This window comes from Drosophila sechellia, chromosome 2L (genome assembly GCF_004382195.2).
Source record: "Drosophila sechellia strain sech25 chromosome 2L, ASM438219v1, whole genome shotgun sequence".
NCBI classification, from domain to species: domain Eukaryota; kingdom Metazoa; phylum Arthropoda; class Insecta; order Diptera; family Drosophilidae; genus Drosophila; species Drosophila sechellia.
In genome coordinates this window covers 11,707,838-11,727,516 of record NC_045949.1, presented here as the reverse complement: position 1 = coordinate 11,727,516, position 19,679 = coordinate 11,707,838, and the positions used below count along the sequence as shown (strand labels likewise).

Sequence of the window (19,679 nt, the reverse complement as noted above, 5' to 3'; positions counted from 1 at the left end):
TGCATAATATTTGCATCTATTACTATGCATCTATATCTAAGTTACCATTACTATCTATAGTATTACTATACAACTTATATCTATGTTATTATTTGATCTAATACTATACAAGTATACAAGTATCTATCGCAATACAACTTATATCTATGTTATTATTTGTTTAGTTGTTGTATAGTAAAACTTGTATCTAAGTTATTATTTGTATCTTTTTCTATAGAACTTACATGTATATTATTGTTTGTATCTATTACTACACAACAAAGTTAAAGTCTATATACAACATTCCTAAAGGAACTCATAAGTATTAACAGATACTTTTCCAATTTAATGACAAATTAAAGCAATTTTTCCAAGAAGTCGATTGAATTTCATATATAATCTCATTTCACTGCCGTCCGCTGGGTGGAATCACATCATTAGATGGATAAATGTGTTTCGCCAACTTCCTTTATTATATTTTGCCACAGATCATTTGCAGAACGCTTGTATTTAGGCTGCTGCTTAGCCAAATGGGAAGCGGACCGCCGCCGGGCTTCTGGCAAATGTTGCATCCTCGATCCGCGGCAACAGCAGCAGCTGCAGTTTGTTGCTGCAACTAATTGCATTTGGTTGGGATCGCCGGCAAGAGTTGGGATTCAGATGCAGCTATAGCTGCATATAGCTTTGGATGCAGCGTCTAACGGTTGCGACCGCTTCCGTTAAGCAGCATGAAAAACGACAAATGAAGTTTTTCTTTATTTCTCAGCATGTTCTGCCGCTTTTGTTCTGTTATTTGCCACGAAATCAAAGCATCGAACAGCCCGTTAACAACTAACAGTAGCGCCAAAATCTTCACTTCAGTGCGCACCAAATAAATAAATCAGCAAAAGTGACCAGTGTTTTGATAGGAACTAGCACTTAACAATTTTACTTTCCTACAACTAACTAGATTTTTTTACAGAGCGGTTGTAAAAAACCAAATATCTGAACAAGATAAATTGTTGCATAATATATAGTCTTATTGGAGTTCTATCTGTTTATATGATACAATTAGTGGATTGTTTTATTTGAAGGTATTACAATATAACATTATTTTCTGTGGCATAGACCGAGGTGTGTTAGGTTTTTCTATGCAGTTACCAGCGGAAGCTTGAACTTATTACAATGTAACAATCTCAACTCGAACCTTCCTTAATGGTAATAGGGATCGATTAAGGCCTCGTGCTGGGACTTCCGATGCGCCCAAAGGAAGCTAGTTCCGCTTGACATTGCCCATAATGATAAGGAGTGCGTATGGAGGCTGCTAAGAAGATTGCTCTAAACGGTTTGGTAATGGCCAAACAAATTATGTTTGATCGTCCAGCGGAAGTCTTGGCCAGCGAAAATGTCATCGACTTAATACACGACGAGAAATTTGTAAGCGAGTATAGTAGAGTTTATTATGGTTAAAGGTAAGAACTTGTAATCTAAATATGTCTATCGTTACTAGTAAAGTTTTATTCGACAGTTGGTGTTATCTTATATTCTGTAAAGACATTGAAACGTATAAGGTATATGAAAGACTAACCTTATTTATTTACATCAAACTCTGTAATAAAGATAAGAACTGTGTGGAATTTAAATACTTTACAGCTATAAACTGAGACTTGGTTTAATTCCACTTAAATCAAAGAAACGCTAAGTTAATAAGGCAAATATAAGTCATTGTAATATTATAATAGATCTTTCCTGTGCGCAGTGCTCTGTGTGAGATGATATATCGGAAGAGTCCGGTGAGGAACGGCTTGATTTCAGGTGACTCAGCTCAGGTGCCTAATGATCATTGGGATCGAAGAGCGCGGCTCTCTTACGCCAGTGCAAGCGAGAAGAAAGACAGGTAAAGAGAATGGGCCGCAGAGAGGGAGAGAGAGTGCACGAACGAGACGGCTATATACCGTGCTGTCAGGTAATTACACCTGTGCTAATACGGTTCGCTGCTTTCCCTGCGACAGAGCGAGACAGCCAGCTGTCTGAAGTTTTGGAGAGTTCGTACCGCCGCGAGGTTACAAAAACCCCGTGCCATCGACGATAGCAGGCAAGTCGCAAAGTGGAACGCAGCGGCGAACGAGCTAAGAAAGTCAGTGGAAAACAGTGGAAACGCGGTGCCAGTCACTTTTTTTCATTGTACATATAGAGAGGACCCTGTATACTCAGCAGCCTACCAACAATCAACCAACCAGCCGACCAACTTACCTGTCGTGTTGGCCACGTTTGTGGCGATCCGATCAGTGCACCGTCAGCCAGCGACGCGCACACACCGAACCTCAAAATCCAGCAGTCTGGGAAACGAACACCACTGTATACTATCAAGCGAAGTGTTAGAGATAAACTGATAATACTACGGAGCCGAGCAAAGCACTAACGTGGCGTTAACTCTATTAACTAAAAAACACTCACTCACTTACCCAAAAAAAAAAAAAAATGTCAGTAAAGACAATAAACCAAGTAAAACAAAAAACGAGTTAGCGGCAAAGTGTCAATAAAACTCTCGAATTCATTAACACAACTCAAAACGTTCTATTAGTAAGCACTTGCAAATTTCAACGAAACAAAAAAAAACTTGACAGAGAGAGAGAGAGAGAGAGAGAGAGAGAGAGAGATGGAGCGATAAAAGGAGAGGGAACATTAGACAGAAATTAGCGTGGCCAACAGTCAAAAGGTCTAATAGAAGCGCGTGTATACGAGTCAAAATGCCCGTATACACCTCGACGAGACCCAAAAGCCATGATCGTAAAAACTACATCAACAAATGTTCGAAACGAGATAAAAAAACAGCGGAGAATGTATGAAAAATACGGAAAAAACGAAACAAAAACCCAGACGAGACTGCTGAGACATGTCCTTGGCCTGTAAAAGGGCAGGTGAGTTCAAAATTAACAAAATTTTTATATATCTAAGTGGTGTATTTTTTGTGTTTTTATGATTATTGAGTGCATCATCATTAATCACCGCTATAGAGCGGATCGGCCCCGGGGCTGGAAAACCTAATGGATCTTTGGGGCTCCGAGCGAAGAAAATCTATTGAAGGCGATTGTTCGCTGGGAAAAATTGAAAACTAATTGATCTGACCACAGTAGATTCCATTCATTTGGCTGCTCTGGATGAATGGTTTCGAAGGTTCACCTTGGCAATAGGTCTATAAGGTTTCTTAACTTAAATTCCTCAAATTCATAGAGGGCTCAAAACTTTATTTAACTATTAATCTTCACAGAGAAACATCTGTTGGCAACAGATTTAAGATCCCCAATTCCATTTATATAAACCCTATTTCTTTCAACTGTAAACTCACAATCATGGCTTAGCTTACCCAACCTGCTAATAATTTTGTGGCCATAATTCGAGCTGTCAAAAGAATCGAAAAAAGGGAATGGAGGGAAAAAAAAGTCCCTCGGTTTTGTGCTCAATCATTTCACATAATTTGTAGCATAGCATTCGAATGGCATAGAAAACATTTAGCGGCGCTTTAAACAAGTCAATAAACGATTAAAATAATGATTTTTCAAAACCCCCCAAAAGAAGTCGAGATCCCACACACACACATATACAGTCGAATATATGTATATTACAAAAGCACTCTCAAAAAAGAAAAAGAAACGAATATGTTTATAACCAACAAAAGTGATATAATAAAAGGCAACCTCAGTGAGCTCAGTGCTCAGAGTGTTGGCTATAATTGCGAGCTCGACTTTTGGGCCATCGAGTGACATCATTTTTGGGCAGCTTTTTATATTTCGGTTTTCATAATATCTCGAGTGTCGGCGAGCGGCTTTCGGGCCATATCTCTTGCCAAACAAGTTGTACGCTGTATATTGTATATTGTATATTATTGTATACATATATCGCCGAGAGCTTTAATTGCTATGACTTTATTAGGTTATCAGAGCCACCGAGCAGCTAAAGTCGATCTTGATGCCTGAGTTATGTCTCATTAGCAACACGTGTGTGTCTCGGCCGGATCGAAGACGCCGGAGAAGACGAGTGCTGAAAGAATTGCCAGCGAAAGAACCCACGATCGCTCTCTCTCGCTCTCGTTCTTGCCTCATTCCGCTGTCTCCCTCGCACACACACACATACACACACAGTTGCAATATCAATTACAGCATGCCACAGGAGCAGCAGTAGGCAGTGAGCAGTAACTGGTTTTGGTGAGGGTAGATAATGCCAGGGTACATCGGCTACATTGAAAGGCTAATTGTCCGCTTCTGAATATGATTAAATTTATTACACACTTCTTGGAAGTGTTTGCTAGATCTTGGTTCTAGTTCCAGTTTTTTAGTATCAGTTTTTTGATTATATGGCTTTATTTTGGTGTTTAATTCCCAACCATTCTGTTGTAAATCACATTAGATGTTGATGGCAAATCACATAAGAACATAAATTAAACAAGCCGATCAATCAATGCAACCAGATATATGCTCTATTAAGTCCGGATTGGAAAGGTTGTATTGTCTTTGCATTCCATTGATCCCACCTGTGATCCTTTCACACCGGCATACAACTGGTTAAGTATCCACTTGGCTGTTAGAGCACCGGAAGGTCGACCAGTTAGCCCCTTCAACCTGGCAGTTGCTGTCGCTGGGACACCTTATGCTCCTTGTGCTCAGAGGTTTCATGTTGCATTTGCCTTGACTGCATCCTCTCAGAAAATGACCCAGAGCTATCGCCACGACCAGTACCAGCAGTGCTGCCACCGTCGCTGCTAAAATAAGAACCACTGCCAGCGACGTGCCCAATACCCATTGCCCATAAAGTTGCAGCAGGAAACCGAGTTAAACCGGCAGCAACAACAGCAGCAGCAGCAGCAGCGGCAGCAACAATTTGCAAACTCATGATGCAGCCTTAAAAGGCCGCCTCATCCGCTCGGGCAAATAAAAAGTGCGTGATTTGTGTGATGTGCCAAACCACCAGAGAGCAGAAAGACACGGATCTCGGATCTTGGAGATCCCAGTTACCAGCTCTCCAGTCAGTCTTTCGAATTATTCTCGAGTCGAGTCCCTGGCAATCCATCAGGGCAGTCAGGGCCGACAGTTTGCCGGCGGTCTGTTGACCCCTGAGTGCTCTTCTTGGCCCGGCAACAGCAGTTGCGCATGTCTAATTGCAGTCAAGTTGGTAGTGAGATAGTGAGAGGCTCTCAGGGTTCACGTACCGGGCTCCGTGAGAATTTGCCACCTGTCAGCCGGCGATAATTGCCAGGGGGTCAGGCAGCAGCAACAGCAGCAGCAGCAGCCACACTTACTGCTGCAACATCAACAGGTAACTTGAGCACCTGAAGAGCGCTTAGCCAGAGCCATCAGTGCCTAAATCCGACATAGATTCTACTTACAGCTGGACTGGCAGAAGATTAGAATGTGGCAAGTGTAAGCCCAAGTAGCTGACATAGATGTCTCTTTAAGTGCCGAGATAAGGTCAAAACTGTGCGGGGATTACTTTAGAAATTATTTGTAATAGGTTGCAAACTCTAGTAAGTCTGCAAACTGAACTTCCGAGTTGAAAACGATTGAATCTTCGCCTCTAACCTGCTGGAAATCTCTTTTATATCCCAGTTGACAAATGCAAGATTTGGAGCTTTGATTCGCTTACATCATTATTTTCAAGCTAATCCAACTGTCAGAGATTTTGGGAAATGAGCAAAAAAAAAAATGAAATAAAATGAGCAGAAGAAACCAGAAGAGTGACTCTGCTTCCGCTTAAATCTTTCCCCGCCCCACATGGAGAACATATAAAAGTTCCCAACCAACAGCAGCTACAACATTTTTATTAGGCTGACTGGCCAAAGGTTCCCATTCAAGTGGCTTGTCACTTGTTCTGTTCTGTTTTCTGTGTTGTTGGGCACTTCTAAAAAAGTTGTCGGGTTTCCTGGAATGGCCCCAGCTCAGACAATCTCTCCGCCTGTACCCCCGACTTATTTTATGTTATTTTTTATTTATTTTTTTTCTCTTCTTATATATGGCATAGTAGTTGTATATATTATGTTCCTGGGCTGACGGTAGCTGACCTTTTTGTATAGGTTTCTTCAGCGGCTGCTGCGGTTACTGGCTGCTGGCTGCTCATTTCGGGCGAAGTTGTAAAATGTTGTTCAAAGCGCCGCAGAAACCGTTGGCGTTAATGATCGCCTTTGGGCATGCGACGAGGATGAGGATTCCTAATAGCTGAGAGAAGCACACAGCCCAAGATCAGCGGCAATCCCTGGAAACATGGCAATTCTCAAACCCTCTGCAGCTAAAGAAATCGCAATGCTGAACGTTTTTTGGCTACCGGTTGCGTTTTCACGCAACAAATGGCAACATTTAAAAGTCCATTTCGCCTGCTCATCTGCTCGGTTTCAGCCGGGCTCATCTCCTCATCCTCGTCCACATTCACATCCACGTCCACATCCCTGGGCACAGGTGCACAGCGGGCAGCAGTCACAACATAGCACTGGCTCATATATCTTGGGCCTGAATGGTTGGCCGGAGGAGCGGAGATCTCGCCGATCTTGGGAGCCATCGGGGCTCGGCTTTTGCGGTGTGGAGCTGGCTCAATTGATGCTGACAGCGAATGAAAGGCTCTGGCTGAAAGTCTGCAACTGAGACCTCGGCCAGAATGGCACAGCCCTGGGCACAGTGGTTGAAAAACGATTTGGTAGTAACTTATCTATAGGGATCTTGAAAGTATCTTCCAAAAGTATATACATCCCTAGATTTTAAAATCACATTTTATTTAGATTTTGACATATTTTACAGAAATTCAACATTTAAAAATCAAACAAATCAACAAAAAAATCCAGGAAAATAGTTTCTAAGAAGATAAAATACTTTTAGGATCCATATATGCTTATTAAACTACATTTTAATTTTATTGAGCCATGTAGCAAACGATCTAACACACGCAGAATAGTTTTAATTAATATGTGAAACAATAGTATTAATTAAAATCCTTGCTTCCTTCCATTTATTATGCAATAAATGCATTGCTGCACTGTCTTGGATTTATCATGAAGAAACCCTGTCTTGAAAAGTATTCATAAAATAGGATTTGATGGTGTTGGAAATGGATTTTTTTTAATACTCGCATGTTCTTGGCTTGTACTGCAGTGATTTTATAGCTTCGTTACCACGGGACACTGTTCCTGGCTAAGCTGCTGTGCCTTTGGGCCAACATCCCTGCCAGATGGGCAAACCAGTTTTTTGGCTGCCCATTCGAATCGAGCGATGCGATGCAGCGCAACCGCAGAAGAAGACGAAGACGATGACTTCGACTCCCCACAAGATCAATTCTAGCAGATTTCACTTTTTCCTTGGCCCGGCTCAAAGTTGGGATGTCAGTTTTTTCGGTTTTCTTATTTTTATTTTATTTTTTTTTTGGTTTTTGCAGCTCTCTTACTGAGTTGCGCTTAGTTGGCCCGTGTGTGTGTGTGTGTGTGGAAGGTGCAGCAGCTCGAACGGTTGCAACATCTGAGCTGCGAGTGTTCTGTGTGTGTGTTCCCTGCCTTGTCGTCGTTTTGTAGGCAAACCTCCCCGCATTCCAGGATCTCTGCACATTGCACATTGCACATTGCAGTTTTATCTCAATGAGTTGAGCGAACAACATGTTGTTGTTGCTGGTTGCATGCCACAAATGTGCGATTGGCATGTCAAAAGAATTATGTATTGATTTTTGATTTCTGCCTAAAAGCGGAAGTTTCTTTTCGTGCATTTTTTTAAGTGTTATTTTTTTTTTTTTGTGTCAGTGCCCGCCTCGTACACGAAAACTTATTAAATGCAAACAAATTAAAATCCGGAGCTTAGTCGCCATCGGCCCATTGAACATCTATCGATGGATGTGGATGTGTTACTCGTAGCGTTGGTGAAATGGAAACGGGTTTTGGCCACAAGTGGGCGCCGCTCGGACGCAAAATGAATGACACTAAACGCTCCTGACAGCAAACATTTGTCCGCCACAGTGGTAGTTAATTAGTTTTGCACGAAATTATGTTAGTTAATTGATTAACTATCGAAGAGGGGCACAGGTACTGGCGCAGAGCTACAGGTACAGCCAAAGATCGATCTGCTCGTTCGGTCGGACTTTAAAGGCCCTGCCTTAAAAGCCAGCCAATATAAATTGCTGTGTTTTCTCCTCACTCTTTAGGATTTTCGATTTTTTCGTTTATTTTTCTTTTTTTTTCTGTTGCGAGGAGCATGGGCTGGCTGCACCCACGCAAGAGTTTCGAAAAAATAAGAAAAAACCACAATCCAGGCTAGTCGAGATCGCTGGGTTGTGCGATGTCTAAATATGGACATGGGCGGCCTGAAATTTCGAGGGGCCGAAAAGACCGAACCTGGTCATTGCGATCGCTGTGGAGGAGTAACCAGCCATTGGACTGGTCCACTGGATTTCGGGGAGTCAGTGATCTGCGCAGAAAGCAGAAGCCGATCTTCAGCCGCCTGATTGCCCCCCTTCGGAGGTGAAATATTATTTTCGAATAGATTTTTGCCAAAGAAACTGGTTGCTAATGGTAGGGAAGGAAGGCCCTATAAGGCAAGGGATTGTAAGGCATATAAATCGAAAGAAAAAGTATTCAATTTACAATTGATTTTACTGTTTCTATAAGTATGCCAGCCAATTAAACTAAAGCGTGCTTCAAAAATAGGGAAAGTTGTATTTACTATCTTTAAAGACAAAAAATTTAAAACCCAAAACCCAAAATAGGAGGGCAAAGATCAGATGGTGAAATAGTTAAAACCTTGTGCTAAAACTAAGCTCTTGAAAAAAGAGAATGTTCCTAGCTGGCCCTCTCATCAGATCGATCTATTGTACTATGTATCTATGTATATATGTATCTTGAGCCCGAGGAGAGGGCCAGAGAATGGCAGATCTCGTAGATAAAAGTGGCTTAAACTATGTAAGCCATCAACGTTTTATGAGAGTCTTATAAAGCACAGATACGACTTAGAACGCTCTAGTGAGTGGCAAGTTCCGTTTCGATTCGATTCGATGCGATTAGCTTGTGAAGATCGTGTGCCAGCCAACACGTAACTATGAAATGTCTTTGTTTTCGACTATAATGGTATATGGTATATATATGTTCCTCACCACTAGGCGCTCTGTTGGCCCTAAGCTGCTCATCAGCTTTGTTGATTCGCAGTCGCTAATGAAGTTCAGAATGGCCCAAAAGCGGGATGACTGTTTTTTGTGTGTGCCTTGGTAATTAATAAAAATTTCAACAAATCCGACACGACACACACCGCTCAAAACAGATACAGAAAAGCTGAACACCTAAAAAAAAATATAAAAGTCGGCTAGATGGGCTGAAAAAAAATTAGAGCCAGTCAGACAATGGCTAAAACCGTGCCAAGCTGCTTTGCCAACGCATTGAAAATTGTGCGCATTGTTCGGATGACTATACAATGTGCCTCGGTTGCTCTCTCACTGTCAACTACTTGAAACCAGAAAAGCAAAAAAAAATTTACAAAAAATAAACCATATAACAGGCCCAACAAAAATCACATACACGACTTTTTCGTAACAGTCACGTTTTTTATTTCATTTATTTACTTTGCTGACAAAACAACAAAAGTACTGGCCATAAAAAGAAGGAAACAGACTCGAAAATCGAGCAGAGCTCGCGCCCAAAGTTGACGCATCGTGCCAACAAACAAATCATAAATATCATGAAAAAAAAACGAGTAAAAAATGGTAGCCAACATGAAGAGGCATAAAATCAGATCTGATTAGAAGGGAAAAGGAGTAGAAGTAGATATGAAAGATGGTTAGGACAAGTAGGAAGTGGCGGGTATTCGGGCATGGGATTATGATGTTGCATTCGATTTAATGACAGCTTCGGTTTATATCTGCCGCTGCTGCAATTAGTTGCCTCGAACTCTCGCCCAGTGTCTGTCTGTCCCAGGTGGCGTATACGCAATACGCTCGTATATCATTCGCTGTGGCACTATGGGCGCATTCGTTGTTGCTGCCTGTGTGAATGATGAGTGTTGAGTTGCAGGTAATAATTGCTACTGGTCGTCATCGGGCTTGTCGTGAGCTCAGCGCAAACATATAATTAAGATTGAGCTGAGTTCCCGCTCAAGTTGAAGTCTCCAAAAAGGTCACTCTCTCTCTTCTTTATTTTTTTTGCCTTCCACTCGTCTCTTAAAAGGCCATATATTAACCAAAAAGAAAAGTTAAAACAGCATAGCTTGGCACAATTATGAAATATTTTTGCAAAAACGCCAAAAAGAAACAATCTCAAACCGGTTCTCGCTCCACGTAATGTAGGATAATGATGATGATGATGACGATGCGCAGTCCAGGCAGCAAGCAAAAGCAAAAGCCCCCGATCTTGAAGATTCAAGATTCAAAACCTCAGTGCCGGCCGACTAGAAGTGGAGAAAAGATTTATGCCCCATAGCGAGCCAAAAGGAGCCGGACATCCACACGAGATGAAGATGAAGATGCCACTTGCAACAAGCGCTGCGTTGCGTCTGCTCGCCCGCAGGCCGCTTTATTTGTCAAGATTAATTACAAAAATTTGCGTTAAATCATAATTTTCAATGTTTTATGAGCCAGCCGCCCGCCTAGAACACATTGCAAAAACGAAACACCTTTCGTTGATTTACGACTCATTGTTGGTTGTGGCATAAACAAAAAAAAAATAAAGTAAAAAGTTGTTGACAAGCCCATGCTGCGATTGCTTTTGGCATTTTGCCTGCGAATGACATTTATCTGAACCTGCGGCAAAATGCAACGAAAATTTGTTGCAGGCCATTGGTGTTTGATAAGATTGAGTGGCGAAATATTCGGCAACTCATTGGGCGTCAAGTTGACAGAGTGCACATAAATCTACAATTTTGTGGGAATGGTATGTCGAACTATCAGTTAGTGTGAGCTACAACATAAAATTGCTTAACAATATAATATAGTCAGAGTCATAAATAAGATGAGGGAAAAGATGTTTTCATATATAATATTATATATTTTACGGCCAATTTAGCACAGCGTATTCAAACAAAAACTCAATTTCCTTTGCAGTGAAATTCCTGGCACTCCATAACAACATCATCAAAGGATGGAGCGCAACTTCGGTTCCCAGGAGTCCTTTCAGCGGAACCGCTCAACTGAAGTACAGAATTACAGCAATTCAAAGCCCCCCCGCTGAAGTATGCCATAAGGTAAGTCAGCCAGGGAGATGCTGTTTATGGTTTTAATTAAACGGGGGCAACATTGGTGCGCCTCATTAGCGACAATTTGTTGGGCATGCCGCCATCAAATCGAATCGGGTAGCCTTTTTCACGGAAGCCACACGGTCCCCAGATAACCCACAATCCATTCGCTGCTCGGTATCCGAATAGCCGGTACACATGTACAACCATACATACTATACGCACATAACCGATACTGGATAAGCTGGCACCGGAGTTTCAGCCCGGAGTTCCAGTTCCCGCCGCCGGACCTGCTAATTATGCATGTGTACTGTGTGACGGGCTCATGGGGTTTCTCGGTTGTTAGGTTCCTCGATTTCTCGACTTCTCGGCTTCTTGGGGCCTTAGCCTTATCTATCAAAGCGTTGCGGGGCATAAAATTCAAATTGACACTGCTGCGACGAGTGAAAGCGTGTGAACTGAACTTGAGACGTGGCACAGATAAAGATATACCGCATAGACCAAACAGTCGGCGGAACTATATAAATTAAACTGAAACCGCAAATAAACATGAGGTTTTCCAAACAAGTGGTGAAATAGATAGATAACGAGTCAGACAAATGGACGCGTGACAATTGCATAGAGAGAACAAATTGTTTAGCACAGAAATAGTTTAAAATGTTACAAAGAAATTAAATAAATTAAGAAATTTAAAAAAAAATTACTTTACTAAGCTAAACTTTTGACCAAAAATCATTTGAGATATCCGTGACTCACGCACCTTCTCACAATCTCCTCATTTTCATGCATATGCAAACCAGCCAAGACAACAAACAGAAAAACACATTTAAGTAAAAAAACAAAACAGCAGACACAACAACAAAAGCCGCTGGCACAACAATCACCCAGCTTAACCCATAAATCTACACATGTTTACATTGGCTTAGCCACTCGATTTGAGGCCTTTTTCTGAGCCCGGCGCGCTTCCATATCAGTTGACAAATTTGTCAACTTGCCTGGCAACTTGAATGACATTTTCAAAACCAATTTCCCCCGACCAACCACCAGCACCACCATCACCAAAAGTGGAAACCACCCAAAGGAAATCCAAACAATGGACAAACAGCCAACAACTTGAGTCAGCTGCGACGCTTTCAATTCATGAAATGGACAATTGTTGTCTCGCTACGTTGACTCAATTGAACAAGGCCCACAGAAACAGGTAACAATATTGGCCATCAGCAGCGGCAACGGTAGCAGTCGACAACTGTAATTACTCCGACTGCGATAAGGCTGGCCAAGTTGAAGTTGGAGTTGCACAAGTCAGTCTTATCAGACAATAAATTGCAGTTGGATGAGTCAATTGGTTTGACTTTAATGGATGCCTCTCTGCTTTTTGTTAATGAAGGTTATGTATGTAATAGGAAGTTGTGCTAACACAGTACCGAAATGTAGAACATTTTTGATGCCAATTATTTGTGTTCTTTCAATGAATGTCACAGATTTTTGAAGGATATTTGATTTATGCTTAAGGCAAAAAAAGACTACCAAGTTCATAGATATATAATTCGTTGCTTTTCCAAAGATTCTACAATATTATATTGCATTTTTACATTATATCACAAAAAATTATAAAAATGCAATGCCTGTTCTAAGCCTATGCCTACGCCTCCATGGTTAGAACATAAATCATGGGCATATCTTTATCAACTATCTGCTATCTAAGCCATCGATGCAGCTGCTACCGGCCAGAAGTCGAAGATAAATGCGACCGCGAAAACTTTGACAAGCGATTAACTTTACAATTTATCGCCGAGCAATTTGAATCGTCGTAAATCTCGGCGCGGCAGCTAACCACCGTGTGTTAAGAACTGGTGCCCCGGCTCATGTTGCGTCATTAATTTAACCAGTTGTTGCAACAAGTATTAGCTCAGCCATTGGGTCAGGTTCGAGGCGCTCTCTAAGTATCGCCCTGATTAAAACATCAGGCCGAGCATGGGGTAAAGTTGTTCCACCAGTCTCGAGCCCCTCGACTGCTCCATCGGCACTTTGCCACTCGACTCCTCTTCTGCTTATCCCATGGAGTCTGTTTTTATTTATGCATGTTTAAACATATTTAATGTCATTACGGGCACCTCATGCGCCCAGCGCCCATGCCATAAAACACGCATTTAATTATCTGCCCGGCACCACATGCCCCATGCGCATTAATTTAATGAACGCATGCATTTCACATTTTTATCATGTCCAATTGGATGGAGGAGGGGCATTTGGGGATCTGCGCGGGATCTGGGGGCAACTGGGGGATCGCTGGTGTAGCCCGGTAGCTGTCCGGCCTGTTCCAATATATTTATTGCATCGTCGCCTTCAATGTGGTTGCTCTGGTTAGCGCTGCCGTTGTTGTCGTTGTCGCGTTTTTAATCGCATTTAATATTTCATTTTATTAAGCCAATCGTTGAGTCCAGTTGGCTGTGCATCTGCATCTTCATCTCCATCTCTGCGAAATGTGCATCGCCATGTCCGCGGATGTCTGCTGATCGTCTGGCGAGCAGTGAGCAATTTGCTTAATGCTGTCATAAGGCTGTCAGTTTATCATTTGCATTGCGGCGCCTTTGGCGACATGGAGATGACACTTAATAAGTAGCCAACTTAGTTGCCACCAATTGGTAGCTGGCCGTTGAGAGTCGTCAGCTTGAAGTGGGCAGTTGGTTAGCTGATGGAAACGGACGAAATGCCAGACATTTCATTACTGACATGTGGCTGCCACAACTCTGCAGCTGCAAACTGAATACAAACTGCATTCCATTGAGCCAGCCAAGCGAAGTGTAGCAGAGCTATTGTCAATTGCAACACCCTATGAAAGAATGCACAGGAAGAAATTCTATACTATATCTAATAGTATTTAAAATCCTATGCCAGTATTGAAGGATTCTGAATGGCTATTCTTTAATGATACCAAATTTAATACAAATATATTTTGTTAAAGAGGAAATGCTTAATTCAACTTGTTTTAATCAAATGTACAACTAGTTGTTGATACATCAGGTTCCAACCCCAGTTTTAGGTTTTAATAGTTTGGGGACAAAAAGGGGTAAATCAACTGTGGCAACCTATTGAGGCAAGTTTTTGTTGCTTCTGCTTCCTGTCGTTATAGGAGCTGCAAGTTGTAAGCGGATAGGATGCGAGGGTTGCTCAGAAATTCACTTAATAATAATGTATCATTATATATTCAATGTGAAAGCTTTAACTGAAATGATTATCTATTATTATAACTTTCAATATGTCTTGCTTAATTATACATAAGATGATATACAATTTAAATTCAATACTCAGAAATCTGCCCTCGCTTCGTACCCATTGATACTTATGCCAATTACCATTCTCCGTTCGCCTCTTTGCAGACAAATGCCATGGACTCGGTTACAATTTGGTCTCGTCTTGTCAATCAATTGGGATCGAGTCGGGGCCTAGAACTGGAAATGGCCAAGGATGACCGGCGAGCATTTCCTGTTTGGGTTGGTAAGTTAATACTCAAACTAGGCTCTAACTTAATTAGCCACACGACAGAGCGAAGACTGAATACCGAAAGCACCCCGACTGGTGGTGACCTCAAAGCTGACGGAGGCGACTAATTTATCAAAATGGCTAAAAAACTGAAATAACACTACGCATAATTAAATCCAGCTAAAAACGAAAAATGAGTGAAACAGCGAGATACTCAAATGCGTTTTTAAACCGTTGCGCAACGCCTATTTCTAACAGTTTTAAATTTTGTTCAGACTTTTCTTTGGCGTTTTGTTTGAATTTTTCCTTTGGTTAATTGCCGCTTATTAATCCCGGCTCCGTTAATGGTCTCACAAACAAAAATTCTAATTAATGAAATATTTTTTGGCCTTTTGCTTGCATTGTCTACTAGGCATTCCAGCCCACCGAAAGTATAATCAATCATGGCCCAAGACCTCATGATCTCACAGATGGTGGAGATTTTTGGGCAAAGTGAACTTGAGTGTGTTGACAAATTTGTGAGTTGCCGGCATGGATTGACAGGAAAATTGAGTAATCAATCATGGGCCATCAAACGAAGCCGACCAAAGCGAATTGGCCTTCGTAAGGTCTGTATAGTTAGTTAGCGAAATCAAGTCTTATCAACTGATGATGCACGTCGTGGCCATTATTTAAATGCTAATGTTAATTAACGAAATCACGTTAGTCGAGAATGTTGACAAAAATCGCAGAATCAGTAGTAGTTGCTGCTCGAACAAGTTGATTCAGGTTTGCTTTTATTTTTAGTCGCTGTGCCTCGCATGCGATTGAAACGAAATATAAAATTACATTAAATTACCGGATGTAATTGCGGTGGTCGTGCCAGTCGCCTCTCTCGACCCGGTCAATGAATCACGGCCCGGCGCACACGAAATGCGTCGAAACAAAAGACTCAGGCAACGAACTCGAACTCAACGTGGCCGAGCACTTCACTTACGTATGTCCAAATCAGGGAGACCAGCAACCCACACAGAATGGTAGAAAAAAACTGAAAAATAAATGAAGAGAGACCCACACAGAAAGGCCATTTGAGTGGTATCTTATCAGGGCTAACGATTTTGTCAAATGACAATTTTCTCGGCCCCATTGAATGCCTCTTTTTCACGCCATTCATTGACTTTTGTATGGTCCATTTAGTTGTCAATTATTTTTGATAGCCTCCGCTGAGGGAGCTGATAAGAACTTGTTTAACAATCCCAGGAAATCCGTACATTGAAAAAAGGAGGGGAATAGAGGACCCCATCGGATCTCTGTGGCTGTAGATCCAGCTACTGCCTCTCTCCGTTTTGGCCAAATTTGCATATTGAACGGCAGTTTGTCTTGAGCCTGAGCTTTTAGTTATGTCCGAGCATTAAATTTAACTATTAAGCCATTTTCGGAGGCCAGTTTTGTGGAGCTCGACTTTCCAAACATTGTCCCCTGACAGTTGTACCCTATGGGAATTATTTTCTTTTTTTATGCCGCAATTTATGAGCCAAAAAGACAAAGATAGACAGAATGATGAGCATGAAGTGGAGAGGCATGGGAACGAACCTTGGATTGGCGAAGTGAAATGTTTAAAGCTATATAACTTTGACATATAATTAGACAGAAATAAAGGCTTTATTTCTTAAATCAATGGTGCACTCAATAGTGGCACACCCAAGTTGTTATATATAGCTTGCCAGTTGCAATTGAAAAAACAATTGCAAGACCCGACTTAATTTCATCATAAAAATGTGAATTATCTCCAGATGAAATTCATTTCTTGCAACTCAATCAGGAGGCATGCAACAGAGGCTGCTGACCTATATATGGTTAATAAGAACCAACTTATATGCCAGCAAATGTATGTAGGAATGCTGGTGGCATACATACCATACAGATATACAGATATCCATATTGATATCTCCCCACCTCTGCTGCATTTCGGTTCGTGCAACAATTTTCGTCGAAAACAATTTTCAGAGCACGAAACGAATCGTAACGAAAACGGGAGGGGAAAGATCAGTGCAGAAAATGAGAAATTTTCGCAGTGCATCATATGCCACGCACGTAGAAACCAAACCAAAAGTAACAAACGAAACAGTAACAATCAGACAATCATGCACATAATCATGCCATCAATATATGGCAATTATCAATGAAATTTATAACAATCCACGAAATGTAACGAAAACTTAACCGACCAATAAAAATTTCATTTTTCAAAAAGGAGCGCTCAGCCTCATCAACTGACTGCAGTTCGTCATCCTCGTTCTGCAACAAGAAAAAAAAAAGCTGGAAAAAAATCAGGAAAAATACAGGGGGAAAATGCCAGAAACATGATCATGATGTGGCCAATGTTGCTGTTTTAGCCCCGTTCGCTTCGCCTTGTGATCTGCATCATAAAAACGTGCTAGATTGATGCGTGATTGAAATGCCAATTGGTTTCCAGTTGGACGCGGTTCGTTTCTCTGCTCTTCGTTTCTGATTCTTATTGGAGTGTGCGTGCTGTTACCGTTACCAATCCAATCTGCATTGTCATCTTGGACAATTAGAACCAGCAGAGATCTCAATGATACATTTATTTTCGAGGTACCTAACCTAAGCTAACCTACGAACAAGAAAAGAAAAGTGGGAGGATGGCGTCCGACAGCCAGATCTTTGGTCAATAGCTCAAGAGGAAGAGGGTAAAATCAATCCGCTAGATAAACAGTTAGAGCCATGGCCAAAAGGGGCGGCTGGCTGGAGGTGGTCAGGTTTCCGTTGTCCACATACCGTTGGGAGAGGTTTTGTCGCCATGGCCATGATTTGTGGTGTCCGTATGTGGGTCACACGCTCTGACGAGGGTTACCACGATTTCTTGACGGGATTCGTAACGTAACGGAAGCGGGAGTCACATTACCCACTTCAGTTCGATACCATCTATGTTCCCGCTGATTCGTACATTGTGTTTTGATATTATTTTAACAAATAATAGATGAAATAGTCGTAGTTTATTTCTTAAAGTGTGTAACGCAGTTGCTTAGCTAAGTAGAGGGTTAACCATTCGACTATCTGGCACCCCATAAATATGCATGTAGTAAAGTCTCTGGATGGCGTGCTGTCGCAGTTGGCTGATGAATGGAGTCTGCTGGCGCCACCGGGAACAGCAGAACTATCAAACTCCACCGGATGGCCGGCCATCTAGGGCAACTTGATCGACTGGAGCTTGGCGCTGCAACTGCGACTCGCACTCGGTGTGGAAATATCTGTGCAATAACATCTGGTAAGAGCAATCTGCGATGAAGAGCTTCCTTTTTCTTATTTCTTTTTTTTGTGATTTACAACGTCTGCAACTTCCACTCTTATCGCTGGCAACAAATTGACCATTTCAATTAATGAAACGCACTTAAACACCAGAGTGTTTTGTTGTCCACCGTTTGCCACTCAAGTGTTGGCGCTAATGAACATGGCCAATCGTAAAGGCCAACACCGCGATGATCCTTTTATTTTTTTTTCTGTTTCTCTGCTACTTTTGCCGCCTCGTCCCGCTTACATTTGCATATTTTGTTGTCGAGATTAAGCGCGTAAATTTGTCGTTAAAAATCATGTTTGAGATCGGCCACAGAGACACACGCGATTGCTCAAGAGGAAAGGAGGTAAGAAAAATTTCAAAAAACAAAACAAAAAAAAACATTCGAAACACAGGCAGCTGTTGATTTTCAACTGTTTCGATTCCAGTTCGTATTTCTCGTATTTTGATTGCGAACCGCTCGATTTGATTGATGGCTGTCGCCTCACGGCGCATGCGCGGCATGTCTATGCCAACTGACGTACTGATTTACCGTTGCCTGATAAGCAAACTAACCGAAAAAAGCAAAAAAGCAGAAAAAAAAAACGAGTGGCAATTACCTCAAGTGGAGCAGCATTTGGCATTTGCATAAATTGGCCTAAAACAAAAAAAGGTAGACAAAAATCGGGGGAAACTATCGAGAGCCAAATGAAACGAGACGAAACGAGATGGGGCAATGAAATCGGAGCTTTCTTCGTGACTGGCGACGTTTTCCCAGCCTTTCGAGCCAAGAAGTCCTCTATAATGAGTGACGTGAACCCAGGGGTCACAGATGTCCGATGCAATTGTATGTTACAATTTGTTTGGCCAGCGACAAGTCAATTTGGGGTTACATGCCCGCGGCAGAAATTACCAAGTAACCAACAACTGGCTTTAAGACCACTTACAAATTGTTTTTAAAAAGGGAATTATTTAGAAACTTACATTTTAGAAATCTTACACTAAGTTTCATTTCTATCCAATCCCACCATCTTTCCCATATAATAAAATGTTAATTTTTTAATACACACCTACACACGATTACCAAGTAGAGCATGGAAATGCTCTTAATCTACCCGCTACCTAATTAGTTTATACACCATTATAATTTTTAATTGCCTCTGCTCGCCACAAACAAGATGGAAAATGATGTGCAGAGGGAGCGGGAAATTTTCAATTGTAATTTTATGCAACACGCAGCCGCAAAATGATTTTCACAGCAAATTATGCGGCCAACCGCAGTTGTAGCCATGGAACATGCAACATGGATTTCCCACGCATGCCCCCAATGAATGAATGTATGAGTATATATATACAGATATGTATCTCTACAGCGCAGAAGCGACTTCCGCGATTTGAACCTGCGCCAGAAAGAGAAGAAACCAAATTTGCGTTTTTGATTAAATCGTGGGATAGATCAAAGCCATCTTATCAGTGGCAATGTTTTTGGCCAACGTGGGACAGAAACTGCTGGGTGTTCAAGTTTTAGTTCGCAAAATGGGATGAGAATTTCGAGTCTAAGAATGACGGAAGTGGTGGCTGCTAAAAGATTTTCTCCCAATGCTGACGGATTCATGAACCCATTAACTTGTTTTTTTTATTGATTTAATTTCTAGAATTTCATAAACTAAATGAAGATTTGAAGAGCTTCCAATGCATGCAGGTGAGTAATCCAATTTAAAGTGACAAAACAAGGAATACCTTCTAATGGTATATAGATCTCGACACAGTTAATGGCACTGGAAGAA

At 41.6% G+C, this 19,679-nt stretch overlaps 1 protein-coding gene across 2 annotated transcripts; it reads left to right on the top strand.

Moving 5' to 3' along the window:
• The first annotated feature begins 2,791 nt into the window (after positions 1 to 2,791).
• On the top strand, positions 2,792 to 19,669 carry LOC6617680. Of its 2 annotated transcripts, XM_032725447.1 has the most exons (4): positions 2,792 to 2,879; positions 11,005 to 11,144; positions 14,516 to 14,633; positions 19,548 to 19,669. In XM_032725447.1, exons 1-4 carry the CDS (start codon positions 2,855 to 2,857, stop codon positions 19,610 to 19,612), a joined length of 348 nt encoding a protein of 115 aa, XP_032581338.1. In that variant the 5' UTR covers positions 2,792 to 2,854; the 3' UTR covers positions 19,613 to 19,669. The 2 variants fall into 2 exon arrangements, with proteins under 2 accessions (XP_032581338.1, XP_032581334.1); XM_032725443.1 differs by lacking the exon at positions 19,548 to 19,669 and having other exon boundaries at positions 14,516 to 16,555.
• The last annotated feature ends 10 nt before the right edge of the window (positions 19,670 to 19,679 follow it).

Excerpts from the sequence above, each read along its gene's own strand:
- LOC6617680 (XM_032725443.1), top strand. The coding sequence starts at position 2,855 with ATGTCCTTGGCCTGTAAAAGGGCAG. Across the intron at positions 2,880-11,004 it reads CTTGGCCTGTAAAAGGGCAG|TGAAATTCCTGGCACTCCAT; the intron begins GTGAGTTCAAAA and ends TTTCCTTTGCAG. Across the intron at positions 11,145-14,515 it reads CCGCTGAAGTATGCCATAAG|ACAAATGCCATGGACTCGGT; the intron begins GTAAGTCAGCCA and ends GCCTCTTTGCAG.